The 15,985-nt window shown below is 35.4% G+C and overlaps 2 protein-coding genes across 2 annotated transcripts; both read right to left on the bottom strand.

Moving 5' to 3' along the window:
* Window positions 1-1,283: 1,283 nt before the first annotated feature.
* On the bottom strand, window positions 1,284-2,358 carry LOC103680039 (olfactory receptor 52N4-like). The gene has a single exon (XM_008709565.2). The coding sequence runs from the start codon at window positions 2,272-2,274 to the stop codon at window positions 1,309-1,311; it is 966 nt and encodes a 321-aa protein (XP_008707787.2). The 5' UTR covers window positions 2,275-2,358; the 3' UTR covers window positions 1,284-1,308.
* Window positions 2,359-14,461: 12,103 nt separating this feature from the next.
* LOC103680040 (olfactory receptor 52N4-like) lies at window positions 14,462-15,433 on the bottom strand. The gene is given in 1 exon segment (XM_008709566.1): window positions 14,462-15,433. A coding segment is annotated over 1 exon segment (966 nt). The 3' UTR covers window positions 14,462-14,467.
* Window positions 15,434-15,985: the final 552 nt, after the last annotated feature.

Below are 15,985 nucleotides of genomic sequence, written 5' to 3'. Positions count from 1 at the left end.
AATAAGAATGCTAGGTCCTTTCCTAACATTAATGTTTTAAATGTAAATGGATTAAATAAACATCATCATCAAAAGACATGGAGTGACTGCGTAGATTAAAAATGCAAGAACCAACTACATGCTGTATACAAAAGACTTTAGCTATAGAGATGTAAATAGGTTGAAGGGAAAAGGATGGAAGAAGATATTTTTGCAAATGGTAACCAAAAAAGAGCAGTGAAGTCCATAATTATATGTGACAAAATGAACTTTCCACCAAGCTGTCACAAGAGATGAAGACAGGCATTAGATAATGACAATAATCAGAAGGATCTAACATTTCTGCCATTCCGTAGGTGCATTCTGTATTTTTAGAAGTCTGTTTTTTATTTATTTATAGTGTTTTTAGAGTGTATCTCTTTGCATAGATTCTTTAGTGGTTGCTCTACGTATTGTATTTATACACATAGCATCACAGTCTCCTGACATCATCATTTGGACAGTTCAAGTGAAGTATAAATTTTACCTCTCTTTAAATCCCTTTACCCTATCTCATTTGTAGTTAGCTTAAACATTTTTTAACATAAATTTGGAACTATATCCACAAAGTTATAAATTTTCTTTCAATAGCCAAACATAATTTAGAAAGTTAAAGATGAGAAGAAAAGATTACTGTATCATTTTTTTCTTACTATATATTTTTTTCTTTCCATATTCCAGGGTTTCTTCTTTTATGTAATTAGTAGACAAATTTCTTTAGCCATTTAGGAGTTTCCTAGAGGATACATGGTCAGATGACTAACTTACTTCCAAATTAAGTCCAGAGGCTGAAATCTCATTAGAATAATGACCTCAGAACGTACTTACTAGTTTCTCCATCAAGAGGATGATATTGAGAAAATAGAGAAATTTGGATAATGATGAGAAACATATAGCACATATTTTCCAGAGGTAAATAACAACTATCTTTCAAACTAGAAATTCTAGTCCCTGTTTGAAAACAAGACAAACTATCTCTTTATTTTTAGCTCCTTCTGATTTATTCATTTCTTTTGATAAGTTACTCAACTTCCCATTGTGTTTTGCTCATGGGAATTTGGGTTAATGATGAGACTATTTCTCCACAGGAGTGAGGAGGTGAAAAACTCGTAGGGTGTGTGAGGGCCATATCAGTGACTTTGGGATTCTGAAAACATTTAATGTCCTGTCGGGTCCTTCCCTTGTCAAGAACAAAACAGAAATCTTAAAAAAGGCAACTTTAGACTCTAATTAAGCAGCCAATGGCATATTATTTGCCTCCCCCTTCATCTCTTCCATGAAAAATGTCTTTTATATGCTATGGGATTTAATGTTCTTAGAACCTGAAACAATCCTTATGACACAGTCTCGTATCTGCTTGGTTTTCACCCCATAGACAATAGGGTTCATGGTGGGAGGCAAGAGCAGATAAATATTGGCCACAATGATGTGGCAAGATGGAGGGATTGCATGGCTCCCAAAACGATTAAAAAAGAAGCAGAAGAAGGCTGGACTGTAGGAGAAAACAATGGCACAGATGTGGGCAGTGCAGGTGCTGAAGGCCTTCTGTCGAGCATCTGCTGAAGAGAGGCTGACCACTGCCCGGAGGATCATGGTGTAGGAGATTGTGATGCACAGGATGTCAAAGCCCCCAATCAGGAGGGCAGCCATAAGACCGTAGATAACATTGGCCTTGATATTTCCACAGGATAACTTAGCTACAGACAGCTGGTCACAATAGGTATGGTGTATTATATTGCCCTTGCAATAGGGTAGTCTCTTGGTGAAGAAAATCAAGGGAATGATGAGCAACACCGCTCTCAGGAAAGTAGCAAGCCCAACCTTTGCAATGACAGGATTGGTGAGGATAGCTGAGTAGCGCAGAGGGTAACAGATGGCTACATAGCGGTCTAGGGCCATAAGCATGAGCACCCCAGACTCCATCCCTGTGAAGGTATGAATGAAGAACATCTGGACAAGGCATTCTTCAAATCTAATTTCCTTGAGATGAAACCAGAAGATGCAGAGAGCTTTAGGGATTGTACTAGAGCACATGACAAGGTCAGTAAGGGAAAGCATGGCCAAAAAATAATACATGGACCTGTGCAAGGAGTCCTCATAGCAGATGAGGTAGAGGAGTCCACAATTCCCTACCATGGCCACCACATACATGGAGCAAAATGGGAAGGAAATCCACATGTGCATGTCCTCCAGTCCTGGGATCCCATTAAGAATGAATGAGGCTGGTGTTACATCTGATTGGTTCAGAATTATCATAATTAAGCTGGTGCAAACATTAAGAAGCTTATAGGGTTGAAGTTTTATTCTTGTTTTGTTTCATTTTTGACCCTTCGAGATTTGGAAAAATACAAAAAAAAAAAAAAAAAAAACCAAAACCTTCATTGTGCTCCCTCTCTCTGTTTCTTCTCTCTGTTAAATATTGTATTGTAATAACAAGAAAGCAAACATTTTAAATGCCAGGACATGTTTATTTAAACACTATTTAAACTAAGTTTAAACCATTATTTAATTCATTAATTTATCAGTTCATTTAACAATACATACTTCACACCTACTATGTGTCAGGTTTGTGTCTACATTACTTTAAAACAAAAAGATATAGATACAATTCCCATAAACTTAAAATCAAGTGTAATTGTGTTACACTTTTGATTTATGTCAGTATGATCACTCAGATTGATATTTGTTATAATATCTTATTTAAATATTAATTATTATAGCCCCTCCGTTGGGTGTTTCTTAAGGTAGAACTCATTGATTACCTCACCGGTGACACAACAGATATGATTAGGATGTATTTGTTATTGTTCTTACTGTTTTTATTTTTTGTTGCTCTTATTTTTAATAATTCTTATTTATACTTACTATGTACTAGGTAAAGTTCTAAGAAGTTTATATACAGTAACTCATTTCATCCTCACTACGAGCCCAGGATGCATTTTTATTAATCTACACTTCATTATTGAGTAAATGGAGGCTCCATGTAGATGAGGTTTCTTATGTCTGAATTTCAAAGGCATTCTCAATCTCCTAGTTTAAGGTATAGTTATTAAGAGGACTGTTGATACTTTTTACATGAGCTATTCTTCTTTGCTTTTCTTCATTTATTGCTTTCTGGCTCTGAAATAAAATGTTCTTAAGAACATTTTAAAATTTCTATGCTTTCATACTCAATGCTGGTAATGGTGATAGATAGAGGTGTATGTGTGCATGTTTGTCATTTAGTGTGCAGGTATTTATTGGGCATTTTTGGGTCTGGAATTCTGTGACCTTCGGTTTTAGAAATTTTCTTGTATTAACTTTCTTTTTAAGATTGAAGACAATTTTATTTAAAATATATATATATGTATATGTATATATATGATATAATTTACATTCCATAATATTTACCTATTGTAACTGTACAATTCAGTGACTTTTAAAAGGACAACTTTATTATTTTTTTCTGGTTTTTGTAGTTTTTTTAATGTGTTGTATTAACTTTTGATAATATCTTCCCAACTTGTTATTTTACTATTATTACTTTTAATTAGATATGGGATCTTCTGGCCTTATTCCCTTCTTTTCATTTTTTTCTTTTAAAATTTTTACATTGTATCTCTTTAATTTTTAATCCATTTTCTAGAAAAATTCCTGAACTCTATATCCCAAATATCTTGGCATTTTTTGGTTGTCTAATATTACAAATTTCCAACAACCTATTTGCTTCTGAATCTTGTGAATCTGACAGTAATATATATGTACATATGTATATGCTTCATATATAATTTCTATATCATCTAAGTTTCAATTATTTATTTTTTTAGCTTCTGTCTTTTACTTTGGAAGAGTTTCTCATATCTGGTAATTTTTGAATATTGATTCAGTCTTAAGAAAGAGTCTATAGAGAGCTGATTTGAAACTCCAGGTGATGAGTGAATTTCATCAATTGGTAGGATTTACTTAGAGTGCTCAAGCAGGGACCTCTACTCCATTGGAGGCATTCTTAGTCATCAGTGTTCATGGCTTTGTTCCTCAGACACTTTTGATTCTTACAGAAAATCTGTATCCTGGAGGGTTGTATGACTGGCTGACAATGTTCTTGGAGTTAAGTAGTAGAAGGGTACTGAGGAACTCACATTAAAATAAGAATACTGGATTCAATTATCTCATTTTTTATGACTCTTCATCCTTGGCCATCACCACACCTTTTATACGCATTCATATTATTAGCTGCAGTTTCTTCCCAGAATATACTTCCAAGTCACATGAGAAAATAATTAACATTATTTAGGATAGTGGAAGAATCAGAGATATCAAGTTGTTCTTCACTCAGTTTTTCTACCCACACCTATGTCTTATCTTTATGCATTTGCACCATGGGATTAGATACTGCAAAAGACAACTTTTTTGGAAATAAAGTGACATAGGATGAACATGTTTATAATAGTGCTCTTCAAAGATCTCTTCTATGGCATCACAAAAATCATAGATCATATAGGAGCAGAGAGAAATGGCAATGAATTTAACTTGGAGGCATATCAGAAAAGTGTCTAAGAGGAAGAGACAAATGCTTTTAAGCATGAAACATGGTTAAGTGTAAGATGGGCCAAACAGGCAGAGCAGTGTTCTCTCTTACCGCTTGCTATTTCTTACTCAATCATACTGACATTTTAGCTACATGATTTTGCAAACTTTTCTTTTTGTGTTCCCCCCAAATAGCCTCTAGTATAATATATTTCAAGAAGACTCAACTCTCTGACAGGTGAGAAGGCCAACCCCTACAGCCTCTTAATATCATGTAATTAGCAAAGTGCCAGGGTGACAGTTAAGGCATAGATTTGTTTATGGAATCAATGTCTTTCGCTATTTCAACGTCATGGTATTATAAAAATCTTATGATATTCTTGAATCATCCACAATTTAGTGAAATTTCATATTAACACAGATTGTACTTTATGCCTGCACTGTCAAGCAAGACAGCCTATATTAGATGTTGATAAATAATTTTGAATAAATGAGCAGATGAATGAATTAACTAGTCATAGTCTATACTTTAAGCATTATTAAATTAAATGCTGTAGTATAAATATCATTACTTGGAAAGCACAAAGGAACCACCAGAAGAAATAAAACTAGGATGTTTACCTCATAAATCGCCAGAAATTATAAATTTCAAAAAAATCCTGAAATAGAGAAAACAAAGGAAATTCCAAGGAAGCAGAAAAAAGTAATGTGCTAGGAAAAATAAATATATTGATTTGGGAAATCAAAATCAACTATGTAAACTACACTACAAATTGATCTTAAAGTGATTTTTTAACAGTATATATATTTTTATATATTTTAAGATATGATATATATTTATATATTATATGTATTTTATATATATTATATATATTTTTTTAACTGAGTAAAGTGATAGAAGTTTATTAAGCTAGGATACAGAAAAAGCTGTCAGGAGTGAGAGGAATCCCAAGAGGGTTGCCAGCGAGGGCATCCAGTAAAAGTATTGCTTTAAGAAGAATAACGTGGATAACAAAACTGCCATCAGGTTTCATTCTGTTAGGCTTGTAAATGTGTACATTATGTTTGAATACAATACTTTTGTATTCATTTCACATATATCATGAACCGAAATTTTTAAAACTATAAAAATCAGATATACGTATATAATTGCATATATGTTTATCCATCTAAATATGTTTTCTACTAAAATAAAATAGATAGTGAAGTTTATTTTGATAAATATTTGACTAGTATACAATAAATTGTCATAGGTTGTTGAAAAAATAATATCACTACTCAATTCTCCTTAATACATTCAAATAGTCACGTCTTTATGGATCTGTACAACAGAAGGAGATAAATTTAGGAAAAGTATGGGTACCCATAATTTTAAAATAGGCAATATATTTTTTGAGATTCCTTGTGCTGTATTCTAGAGAATATCTTTCCTAAATACAAAATAAATATCCTACATATGTCTCATGTGCTTTCTTTTTTATAGATATGTCTTTAAATACTAAAACTGACTTTCATGTTACACGATAATTTCAGGTCCCATCGTTAATACATTTGCAAAACTGTCAGAGGTCCACACTTATACACAGGTAATATAGTACTAACCACAAAATAACTAAAGAAATTTCCAAAACAGATTTAAAATGATTTCAATACATCATAACTTAATTGTTCTAGCAAGAAAAATTAACTAATATTATGTCATGGGTGTAGACAGGTGTTTTGGAATAGTAACATTAATACATGTATGTTATTTGTAAAACACAACTTCCATATCATATTTTGTCTATTGTCATTCCCAAACCCCATACTTGGCAAGCTTGTTTTCTCCTTAGACTGTCCTAAATCTCTAAAACCCATGGTCTTCTCTTATACAACAGTGGGTCCTTCTAGGCAAGGGTTGTTATGGATGAAATACAGTCTTAACTAAATCTCTGTAGAAATGAACCAAGAGAAATTAGGTTCTTTTTCTGAGAACAAGGGGAGGGCAGGTAAGAAGCAAGTGTTGTGAGCATGACTGAGAACTATTCTCCTAGTTCTCCCCCATTTCTTCCTGTCATGAGCGTGATTCATACCTGACTTCCTATATAGCAGAACCAGTGATTCCTACTTGGTTAAGGAAATGACATTAGATATTCATAATCATGATAGAAAGTTACACTGAATTACAATCTGAGAATTGAGCAAACAAACATTTTGGGACCTCCCAGCTTCCCACAACACTCCTGCCTTCAAACATGGTGAATGGACTCAAATCTGTGTTTCTGAGAATATCATAAACAATTTATACACATTCAAAGCCTCTACTTTCTCTTTCTGCCTAAACAATTTTAAAAATCCTGTCTCTAGTCCCCCTTTTGTGTTCCTTTAATACCTTCGGTTCTGGATAACAGACGGTGAGCTGAATGCAGTCTGGTCCAGGTGTTCAGGGTCTTGGTTCAAAAGCATAGGCTATATGTACATGGACAGCCCTCGATTCCTAAGTCCCATGATACCTGTACTAGTGTATTGGGTGTTTAAGAAAAATGTCCTACATATCCTAAAGGGATAGTACAAAACTTAGAGACACAGATGATTGCGTAGCAATCAAACTAACCCTTATGGGAAGAGTAAAAAAGTCAAAGCTGTCCATTCTTACTGCTATATGATGATACCTAAGTGAATTATTTCATATGCACGTATGTGTGTGTGTGTGTGTGTGTCCATGCACACATGTGTGAGCACGTACTTAATGAAGAGGAATTGAGCACAAGTTTTAGTAGAAGGGAGTGATGTTAATACTGCAGAGTTTTTTTTCCCTGTGAGGCCTTGTAGGACACGTGGTGGAAGCACTTACACAGAATGTTTTAGTCCCTCACGTATCATCCATTTCTTTTTTTATTCACTTATTTTTTAACGTCTCTAATTCAATAATGTCACTGAGTACTTAGTCATCTCCAAGTCAGGGTAGTAAGAATAAAAAAGAGATTAAACAACATGAACCTTGAAAACTTTATGCTAAGTCAAACAATTCAGAGACAGATAGCCACATATTGTGTTATTCCATTTATATGAAATATGAGGAATAGACAAATCCATAGAATAGAAAGTAAATTTTTGGTTGCCATGGGTGGGGTGAAGGAGGTGACTGCTTAAAATGTATAGGCTTTTTTGGAGAGATGACTAAAATATTCTGGAATTAGATAGTGGTGATGATTGCACAGCACTGTGAAAGTACTAAAAGTCACTGAATGGTACACTGAACATGGTTAATTTGGGGGGCTCCTGGGTGGCTCAGCTGGTTAAGCATCTGACTGTTGGTTTGGGCCCAGGTCATGATCTCATGGGTTGCGAGCTCATGCAACCTGAGATGAAGCCCTGCCTCAGGCTCGGTGCTCAGTGGGGAGTCCACTTGAAGATTGCCTTCCTCTACCCCTACCTCCACTCGTGCTCTCTCTCTCTAGTATAAATAAAATAAATCTTTTTAAAATGGTGAATTTCATATTAATTGACTTTTATGACAATTTTTAAAAAGTCGCAAAGCTCTCTTACAGAGATTCGGCTGTTTTTTGGCTTTATTTAATTATTTGGTTTTGTGCAGGGTAGATTTTATTTTTTAAGATTTTTTAAAAATTTATTCATTCGAGAGAGAACAAGAACGAGCGAGAGCACGAACAGTGGGCAGAGTCAGGAGTCAGAGGGAGAGGGAGTAGCAGGCTCCCCCCTGTGCAGGATGCCCCAACAGGGGGCTTGGTCCCAGGACCTCAGGATCATGACCTGAGACAAAGGCAAATGCTTACCCGAGCCACCCAGGTCCCCCTGTGCAGTGCAGTGCAGATTTTGTTAAATAAAATAAAAATAAAATAGAATAAAATAAAATAAATAAAACTTCCTTTTTTTCCCCCTCACTTTTTTGTTTTTAAATTTAAATTCAATTAGTCAACATATAGCACATCATTAGTTTTTGGTGTAGTGTTCAACAATTCATTAGTTGCGTATAACACCTAGTGCTCATCACATCACATGCCCTCCTTAATGCCCATCACCCAATACCTCCATTTCCACAACCCTCAGTTTGTTTTCCGGAGTCAAGGGTCTCTCATGCTTTGGCTCCCTCTCTGATTTCTTCCCATTCAGTTTTCGTTCCCTTCCCCTATGATCCTCTGAGCTATTTCTAATAGACCACATATGAGCGAGACCATATGATAATTGTCTTTCTCTGATTGACTTATTTCACTTAGCATAATACCTTCCAGTTCCTTCCATGTCAACGTAAATGGTAGGTATTTATCTTTTCTGAAGGCTGAGTAATATTCCATTGTATATATGAACCACATCTTCTTTATCCTATCTGTTGAAGGACATCTCAGCTCCTTCCACAATTTGTCTATTTTGGACATTGTAAACATTGGGGTGCAGGCAGTGAGGTTTTAATAAGTTAAGCATACATCTATTCCCATAGGCTTCTACACAGAAGGTGATGAGACATATCTCAACCAATGAAGATGTTACTTGAAAGACACATACCCTGTATGGTGACTAACATAATATAAAAAAAATCATGTAAAAAAATAAAAATAAAAAATAAAAAAAAAAAAAATGAAAGACACATACCCAGTGCAGGTTCAGTGAGTTAACAATAGGGCTACTACCATGCTTCTACACCTAAGTTTACATACACTTAGATCTTGGGGGGGGCTGTTTGTTTGTTTTGTAGGCTCCACACCCAGTGTGGAGCCCAACATGGAGCTTTAATTCATGACTATGAGAGAAGCTGAGATCAAGAGACAGACACCCAACCACTTACGCACCCAAGCACCTCAGATTTTTTTTTTTTTTGAAGTTTCACTTCTTTTATTTAGTTAGAATTATCAACAGGAACATGGTTGGAAAACACGCGACTTAAAGATGGAAGGAACAAAAAAGTAGACGACCGAATAGAGCCAAAAGGCTGTAAATAGTGCCAGAAACCTCTTCTATCTGAGAGGAACTTTATTTGCTAATGAATTTTCCTATCAGGTTTGAGTTCTATCACCTCAGATTTTAATGAAAAATGTGTTAGTTGAAAGAGGGTTTATACACTGTGTAGTTTTAATGAGTTAAGCATATGGCTATTCCCATATGCTTCTACATGTGTGCAAACACTTTATTTTTTATTTCTTTTGATTTTTTTAAAATTTGAATGTAATTGACACACAATGTTATATAAGTTTCAGGTATACAACATAGAAATCCAACATTTCTATACGTAGTGTTATGCTCACCACAGTGTAGCTGTCACCACACAACACTATTTATTACAGTATCATTGACTGCATTCCTTATGTTGTACCATTTAGTCCCATGACTTCCTCACTGCATGACTGGAACCTGTATCTCCCACTCTCCTTCACCCATTTGGCCCATCCCCCCACCTTCTTGCCCTTCTTGCCTTCTGGCAACTACCAGTTTGCTTTCTGTATTTATGGGTCTGATTTTGCTTTTTGTTTGTGAATTCATTTCTTTTTTTAAGATTCCACACATAAGTGAAATCGTATGTATTTGTCTTTCTCAGTCTAACTTAATTTCACTTAGAATAATACCCTCAAATCCATCCATGTTGTCTCAAATGGCAAGATCTCATTCTTTTTAATTGTTGCATATTTTCTTGTGTATATATCTCACATCTTCCATATCCCTTCATCTGTCAATGGACACTTAGGTTGCTTCCATATTTTGACTCCCGTAAATAATGTTGCAATAAATAGAGGGGTGCATACGCCATTCCAAATCAGTGTTTTTGTTTTCATTGGATAAATACCAGAAGTGGAATTATTGGATCGTATGGAATTTCTGTTTTTAATTTTTGAGGAAACTTCATACTGTTTTATACAGTGACTCAACTATTTTTTCTGGATAAGTATTCCCCTAGTTGCTGCCAACTTTTAGGTAGTATCAAGAAGGTGAGAAAGTTGATTTTGACTGCTGTTTTTGTTTGTTTGTTTTGTTTGTTTTTCAGTTTATCCATTGCTTTTATTAGGGACAAACTTTTTAATATTGTTATTTTGCCATTTTCACTTATGTCACTCACAGTTCACTGGTTTTTATGTGAACACAAGTATTTCTCCGGGATAAATGCCCAGGAGTGTAACAGTAAATTGTATGATAGTTCCAGTATTGTCTTTTAAAGGAACTGCCAAAATATTTTCCAGAATGTCTGTCCCACTTTATATTCCTACCAGTAATGTATTAATGATTCAGTTTCTCCGCATTCTTGCCAGAATCTCATGTTGTTAGTAGGTTTTATTTTATGTTGTGTCACAGTTGTGTAGTGATATTCTATCTCAATTTTATTTTTTATTTGTGTATGGCTAATGATGTTAAACATTTTTTAAAATGTTTTATTTAAATTAAAATTAGTAAACATATTGTGTATTATTAGTTCAAGGGTACAATTTAGTGATTCATTAGTTGCATATAACATGCAGTGCTCATTACATCAAGTGCCCTCCTTAACGCCCATCACCCAGTTATCCCATCCTCCAACCCCTCCCCTCCAGCAACCTTCAGTTTGTTCCCTATAGTTAAGGGTCTCTTATGGTTTGCCTCCCTGTCTGCTTTTTATCTAATTTTTCCTTCCCTTCTGCTATGTTCATCTCTTTTGTTTCTTAAATTCTACATATGAGTGAGATCATATACTATTTTTTATGTTATCTATTTGCCATTTGTATGTCCTGATCAATGAAATGTCTGTTTATATTTTTTGTCTATTTTCTAATTGGATTTTTTTTACCTTTGAGTGTGTGTGTGCGGGTGAGTGTTTGTGTGAAAAACTGTGTATGTGCGTTGGTTAGGTCTTGGAAATATTTTTCCCATTCTATGGTTTGTCTTTTCATCCTCTTAATATGGTCTTTAGCAGAATAAAATTTTTTTTAAGGTTTTTAATATGGTTTAATTTTTCACTTTTTTTTTTCATTGTGCTTTGGTGTCAAGTCTAAGAACTCTGCTTAGTCCTGGCTGGTAAAGATTTATCCCATTGCTTTTGGAAATGTTTTACAGCTTCAAATTTTTCATTTAAGTTCATAATCCATTCTTTTGAGATAGTTTGTGTGTAAGGTACAATCAACAATCTTGGTTTAGGTCAACAGTGTTCTTAGTTTTGCCTATCAAGATCCAGCTCTTCCAGCAGACTTTATTGAAAGGCTACATTTCCTTTATTGAATTTCTTTTGTTTGTGTGTCAAAAATCATTGGGACATATATGTGGGGGTCTATTTCTAGGTTTTCTATTCTGTTTCATTGCTCAATGTACCTATCCTCTGTCAATACCACAGTCTTGATTATTGTAGCTATGTAAGTCTTGAAATTGCAAAGACTCCATCCTCGTTTCATTATGTGTTTTCAATTGTTTTAGCTATTGTCATTCCTTTGATGGTCCAAATAAATTTTAGAAAAATTTTGTCTATATCAACATAAAATCTTGCCTGGATTTTTATAAGAATTGCAACACACCTATGTATCAGTTTGGGGATAACTGATATCTCTTCCCCCATGAATATTGTATGTCCCTTCATTTAATTGGATTTTTAAAAATTTCTTTAATTGGCAATGTATAGTCTTGTTAAATAAAATAACATACATATTATTATAATATATAAAGGTAACTACCATTCCACCTTCTACTTCTGTGAGCATAACTACATTAAAATACCTGATTTAAATAGGATCATAACAATATTTGTTCTTGTGTGACTGACTTATTTCAGTAAACATAGTATCCTTAAGTGCTATCCATGACGTAGCATATGACAGTTTACTTTTTTGATGCCTGAATAATATTACCTTGTATGTATATACCGCATTTCTTTACCTATTCATCTATCCATGGACCTTTAGGTTACTTCTTTATTTTGGATATTGTGAATAGTGCTGCAATAAACATAAGAGTACATATATGTCATTGAGATCTTATTTTCAGCCCTTTGGGGTAAATACTCAGAAGTGGGATTTGGGGATCATATGGTAATCCTATTTTTAATTTCTTAAGGAACTTTTTTTCATAGTGGTTGCACAATTTTTCATTCCCACTGGCAGTGGCCATGGGTTCTAAGTTTTCCACATCCTCACCTAAAATTCTTTATTTGATTGATCTTATAGTTGCCATCCTAACAAGATGAGAAATGATTATCTCATTGTGGTTTTGATTTGCAGTCTCCAATGATTAGTGACACTGAACATCTTTTCATACCTGTTGTTCATTTGTCTGTCTTCCTATTAAGCAGGAGTGGTGAAAAGCATAAAATGTGTAGTGCTTCTGAAGTAAAATAATGAAAATGTTTCAAGTTCAGGAACACAGAATCACATTTGCTGTTCCTGAGAGATGGAGTCAGATGAGCCCAGAAAGAAGCCTATTTAATTTGTTAACATGGAAGCCACTGGTGAAATTGACAAAAGCAATTACAGGTGATGGATGTGATAACAAAAAGACCAATTAGAGGGAGAAAGATTTCAAGTTGAGAAAGTAAAGGGAAAGATGGTTACAACTTGTTCTTTGAACAGGTCCTCAAGAGGGCATGACCCCAGGTTGACCTGAGCACTGAACCCAGGCAATTGTAGGCTCCTCATTCTCTCCCCTGTCCCTGGACTGTGCATTGCACTTGCCTCCCCCACACTAGAAGCTACCTTAAAGACACAACCTTAAGACAGTAATGTGCTGCTGAGACCATCTGGATGGTATGCATGACTGAACCCAGTTAAGACCTCCATATAAACGCTTAAGATTCTGGCCGGCAGGTGCAAAGAGCTCGTCATCTTGCAGCCACCCAAGTTTTGTATGTATGTTCCCTGGCTTACTAAAACTGTCACCTACCAGTCTGTAGTGGTCTGCTTCTCTCTTCAGTTTCTGCTTGCCCTCTACGTACAAAAGCCAGTTTATGGACCAACACTTGTTCTAGAAGTTTTGAGGTCAAGGTAAGCAGAGAACTAGGGTAAAAAGTGGAAGGTGGTTATATATTAGTGGAGGGTGTTGTTTTGTAAGATTTTAAAATGTGAGATTATAAAGAAGGACCAATTAAGTAACTAAATGTAATTTGATTGGTATAGTTAACTAAACTTGGCAGAGATAATAGGTATTCTTTTAAGTTGGACAAAGAGATATAAGAATAAAAATTCAGCTTATTTTATAGTCCTTACAAAATTGGCACAGATCATGAAACATTAGTATAAAAGTACTATTTCATTTAGTCTTTCATTTGTTCATTAAAGAATCTTAAATATTAGAAAGAGATATTTAATTTTATTTATTAGGTTCACAACTGTAGATAAGAGGAAACACGTTGATTTTGATCCCCTCTCATGCTGCTTATAAAACATCATACTGTGTATTACATTTGGTTAAGAGATCTGTCTACCTGAACCTCCAGATTGTGTGCATTCAAAGGTCCACTTGAAGTAAACTGGGTATCAGATTAGTCAGTAGTGAAAAAATGTGTGTGTCATAGTTAGGAGAGACCTGTTTGGCCAGATTATCTCAGACGTCCAGAGACTTAAAATTCATTACATTAATGACGTCATATATAGGATAATTTGTAGTTTCTCTTTCAGGAAGAAGTCATTGAAAAAACACATTTTAGTAGTGATTAAAAGTATATAACACAAATTTTCCAGAGGAAAGAAACAATTGGTTTTCAATGTAGAAATTATAATAGCTATTTGGAAACAGGATCACCTACTCTCACTTTATTTTCTAATGAAAGTGGGCTAATTAGGGTCTTTCAAAGATATGTATTCCTTCTCACAGAACTGAGAAGGAAAAAAATTCACAGGAAGTTTGGTTGGCAGACCAGTTGAGATTCTCAAGACACGTATTTAGAAATGCATCATACAACAAGCTCCAACTCATGATCAAATAGTACTTCCTGAAATATTTTACATCTCTTGTCTAAACAGGTCTCTGTCATGGAAATGTCTTTTTTATTTTTAAATCTTGTTTATATATCATGGGATTTGATGTCCTTAGAACCTGAAACAATCCTTATGACACAGTCTCGTATCTGCTTGGTTTTCACCCCATAGACAATAGGGTTCATGGTGGGAGGCAAGAGCAGATAAACATTGGCCACAATGATGTGGCAAGATGGAGGGATCGTGTGGCCCCCAAAGCGGTGGGAAAAGAAGGAGAAGAAGGCTGGACTGTAGGAGAAAACAATGGCACAGATGTGGGCAGTGCAGGTGCTGAAGGCCTTCTGTCAAGCATCTGCTGCAGAGAGGCTGACCACTGCCCGGAGGATCATGGTGTAGGAGATTGTGATGCACAGGATGTCAAAGCCCCCAATCAGGAGGGCAACCATCAGACCGTAGATGGCATTGACCTTGATATTGCCACAGGATAACTTGGCTACAGACATGTGGTCACAGTAGGTGTGGGGAATTACATTCCCTTTGCAGTAGGGCAGGCGCTTGGTGAGAAAAGTGAAGGGAATGATGAGCAACACCCCTCTCAGGAAAGTAGCAAGCCCAACCTTTGCAATGACAGGATTGGTGAGGATAGTTGAGTAGCGCAGTGGGTAGCAGATGGCTACATAGCGGTCCAGGGCCATAAGCATGAGCACCCCAGACTCCATCCCTGTGAAGGTGTGGATGAAGAACATCTGGACCAGGCATTCATTAAAGCTGATTTCCTTAAGATGGAGCCAGAAGATGCAGAGAGCTTTAGGAATTGTACTAGAACACATGACAATATCAGTTAGGGAAAGCATGGCTAGAAAGTAATACATGGGTCTGTGCAATGAATCCTCATAGTGGATGAGGTAGAGCAGCCCACAATTCCCTACCATGGCCACCACATACATGGAGCAGAATGGGAAGGAAATCCACATGTGTATATCTTCCAGGCCTGGGACTCCACTAAGAATGAATGAGGCTGGGGTCCGGTTTGTTTTATTCAACATTAGCATGATGAATTAGGGCTAAAATTCATGTGTGTTTTCTAGAGTAAGAAAAAGAGAAGGAAAATATACTTTATGGCTACTGTCTCCCTCTCACACCCATGTTAAAATTCCATAGTGCATTTTAATGATCAACCAAATTTTCTGAGAGTCAGGGATTAGTGGGTTGTTTTTTTTTTTGTATATTTGCTGTTTATTAATTAAAGTATCTATTCATCTAACAAATTCTTATTAAGCAATCCAAGTTCTCACCACAGATACTGCTCCTACATTATTTTTTTAAAGATTCCAATCGTCACAGATTTATAATCAAGTGTAACTGTGTTATGACTTCTCCTAAGGGTTTTTGTTAGAATACCTTACTTACCTATTAGTAAGTGTATGCATCTCCCCGTTGATGTGATCTCAAATACTTCTTTGATTACATCACCAATGACCCAACAGGTATCATTATTTTATATTCATGTTGTTAATTGATGGCCAATAATTATTTTTGATTACTAAGTTACTGTTTGAAGTATTTGTAAACATTAAATCGCTTTTCCCCAACGGAGCTTGGGG

Source organism: Ursus maritimus, unplaced genomic scaffold (genome assembly GCF_017311325.1).
Source record: "Ursus maritimus isolate PB19 unplaced genomic scaffold, ASM1731132v1 scaffold_16, whole genome shotgun sequence".
In the NCBI taxonomy this organism is placed as follows: domain Eukaryota; kingdom Metazoa; phylum Chordata; class Mammalia; order Carnivora; family Ursidae; genus Ursus; species Ursus maritimus.
This window is presented reverse-complemented; position numbering and strand designations above follow the sequence as displayed.

Bases quoted from the DNA above. Each gene is read 5' to 3' on its own strand.
- LOC103680039 (XM_008709565.2), bottom strand. From the start codon at position 2,274: ATGATAATTCTGAACCAATCAGATGTAACACCAGCCTCATTCATTCTT.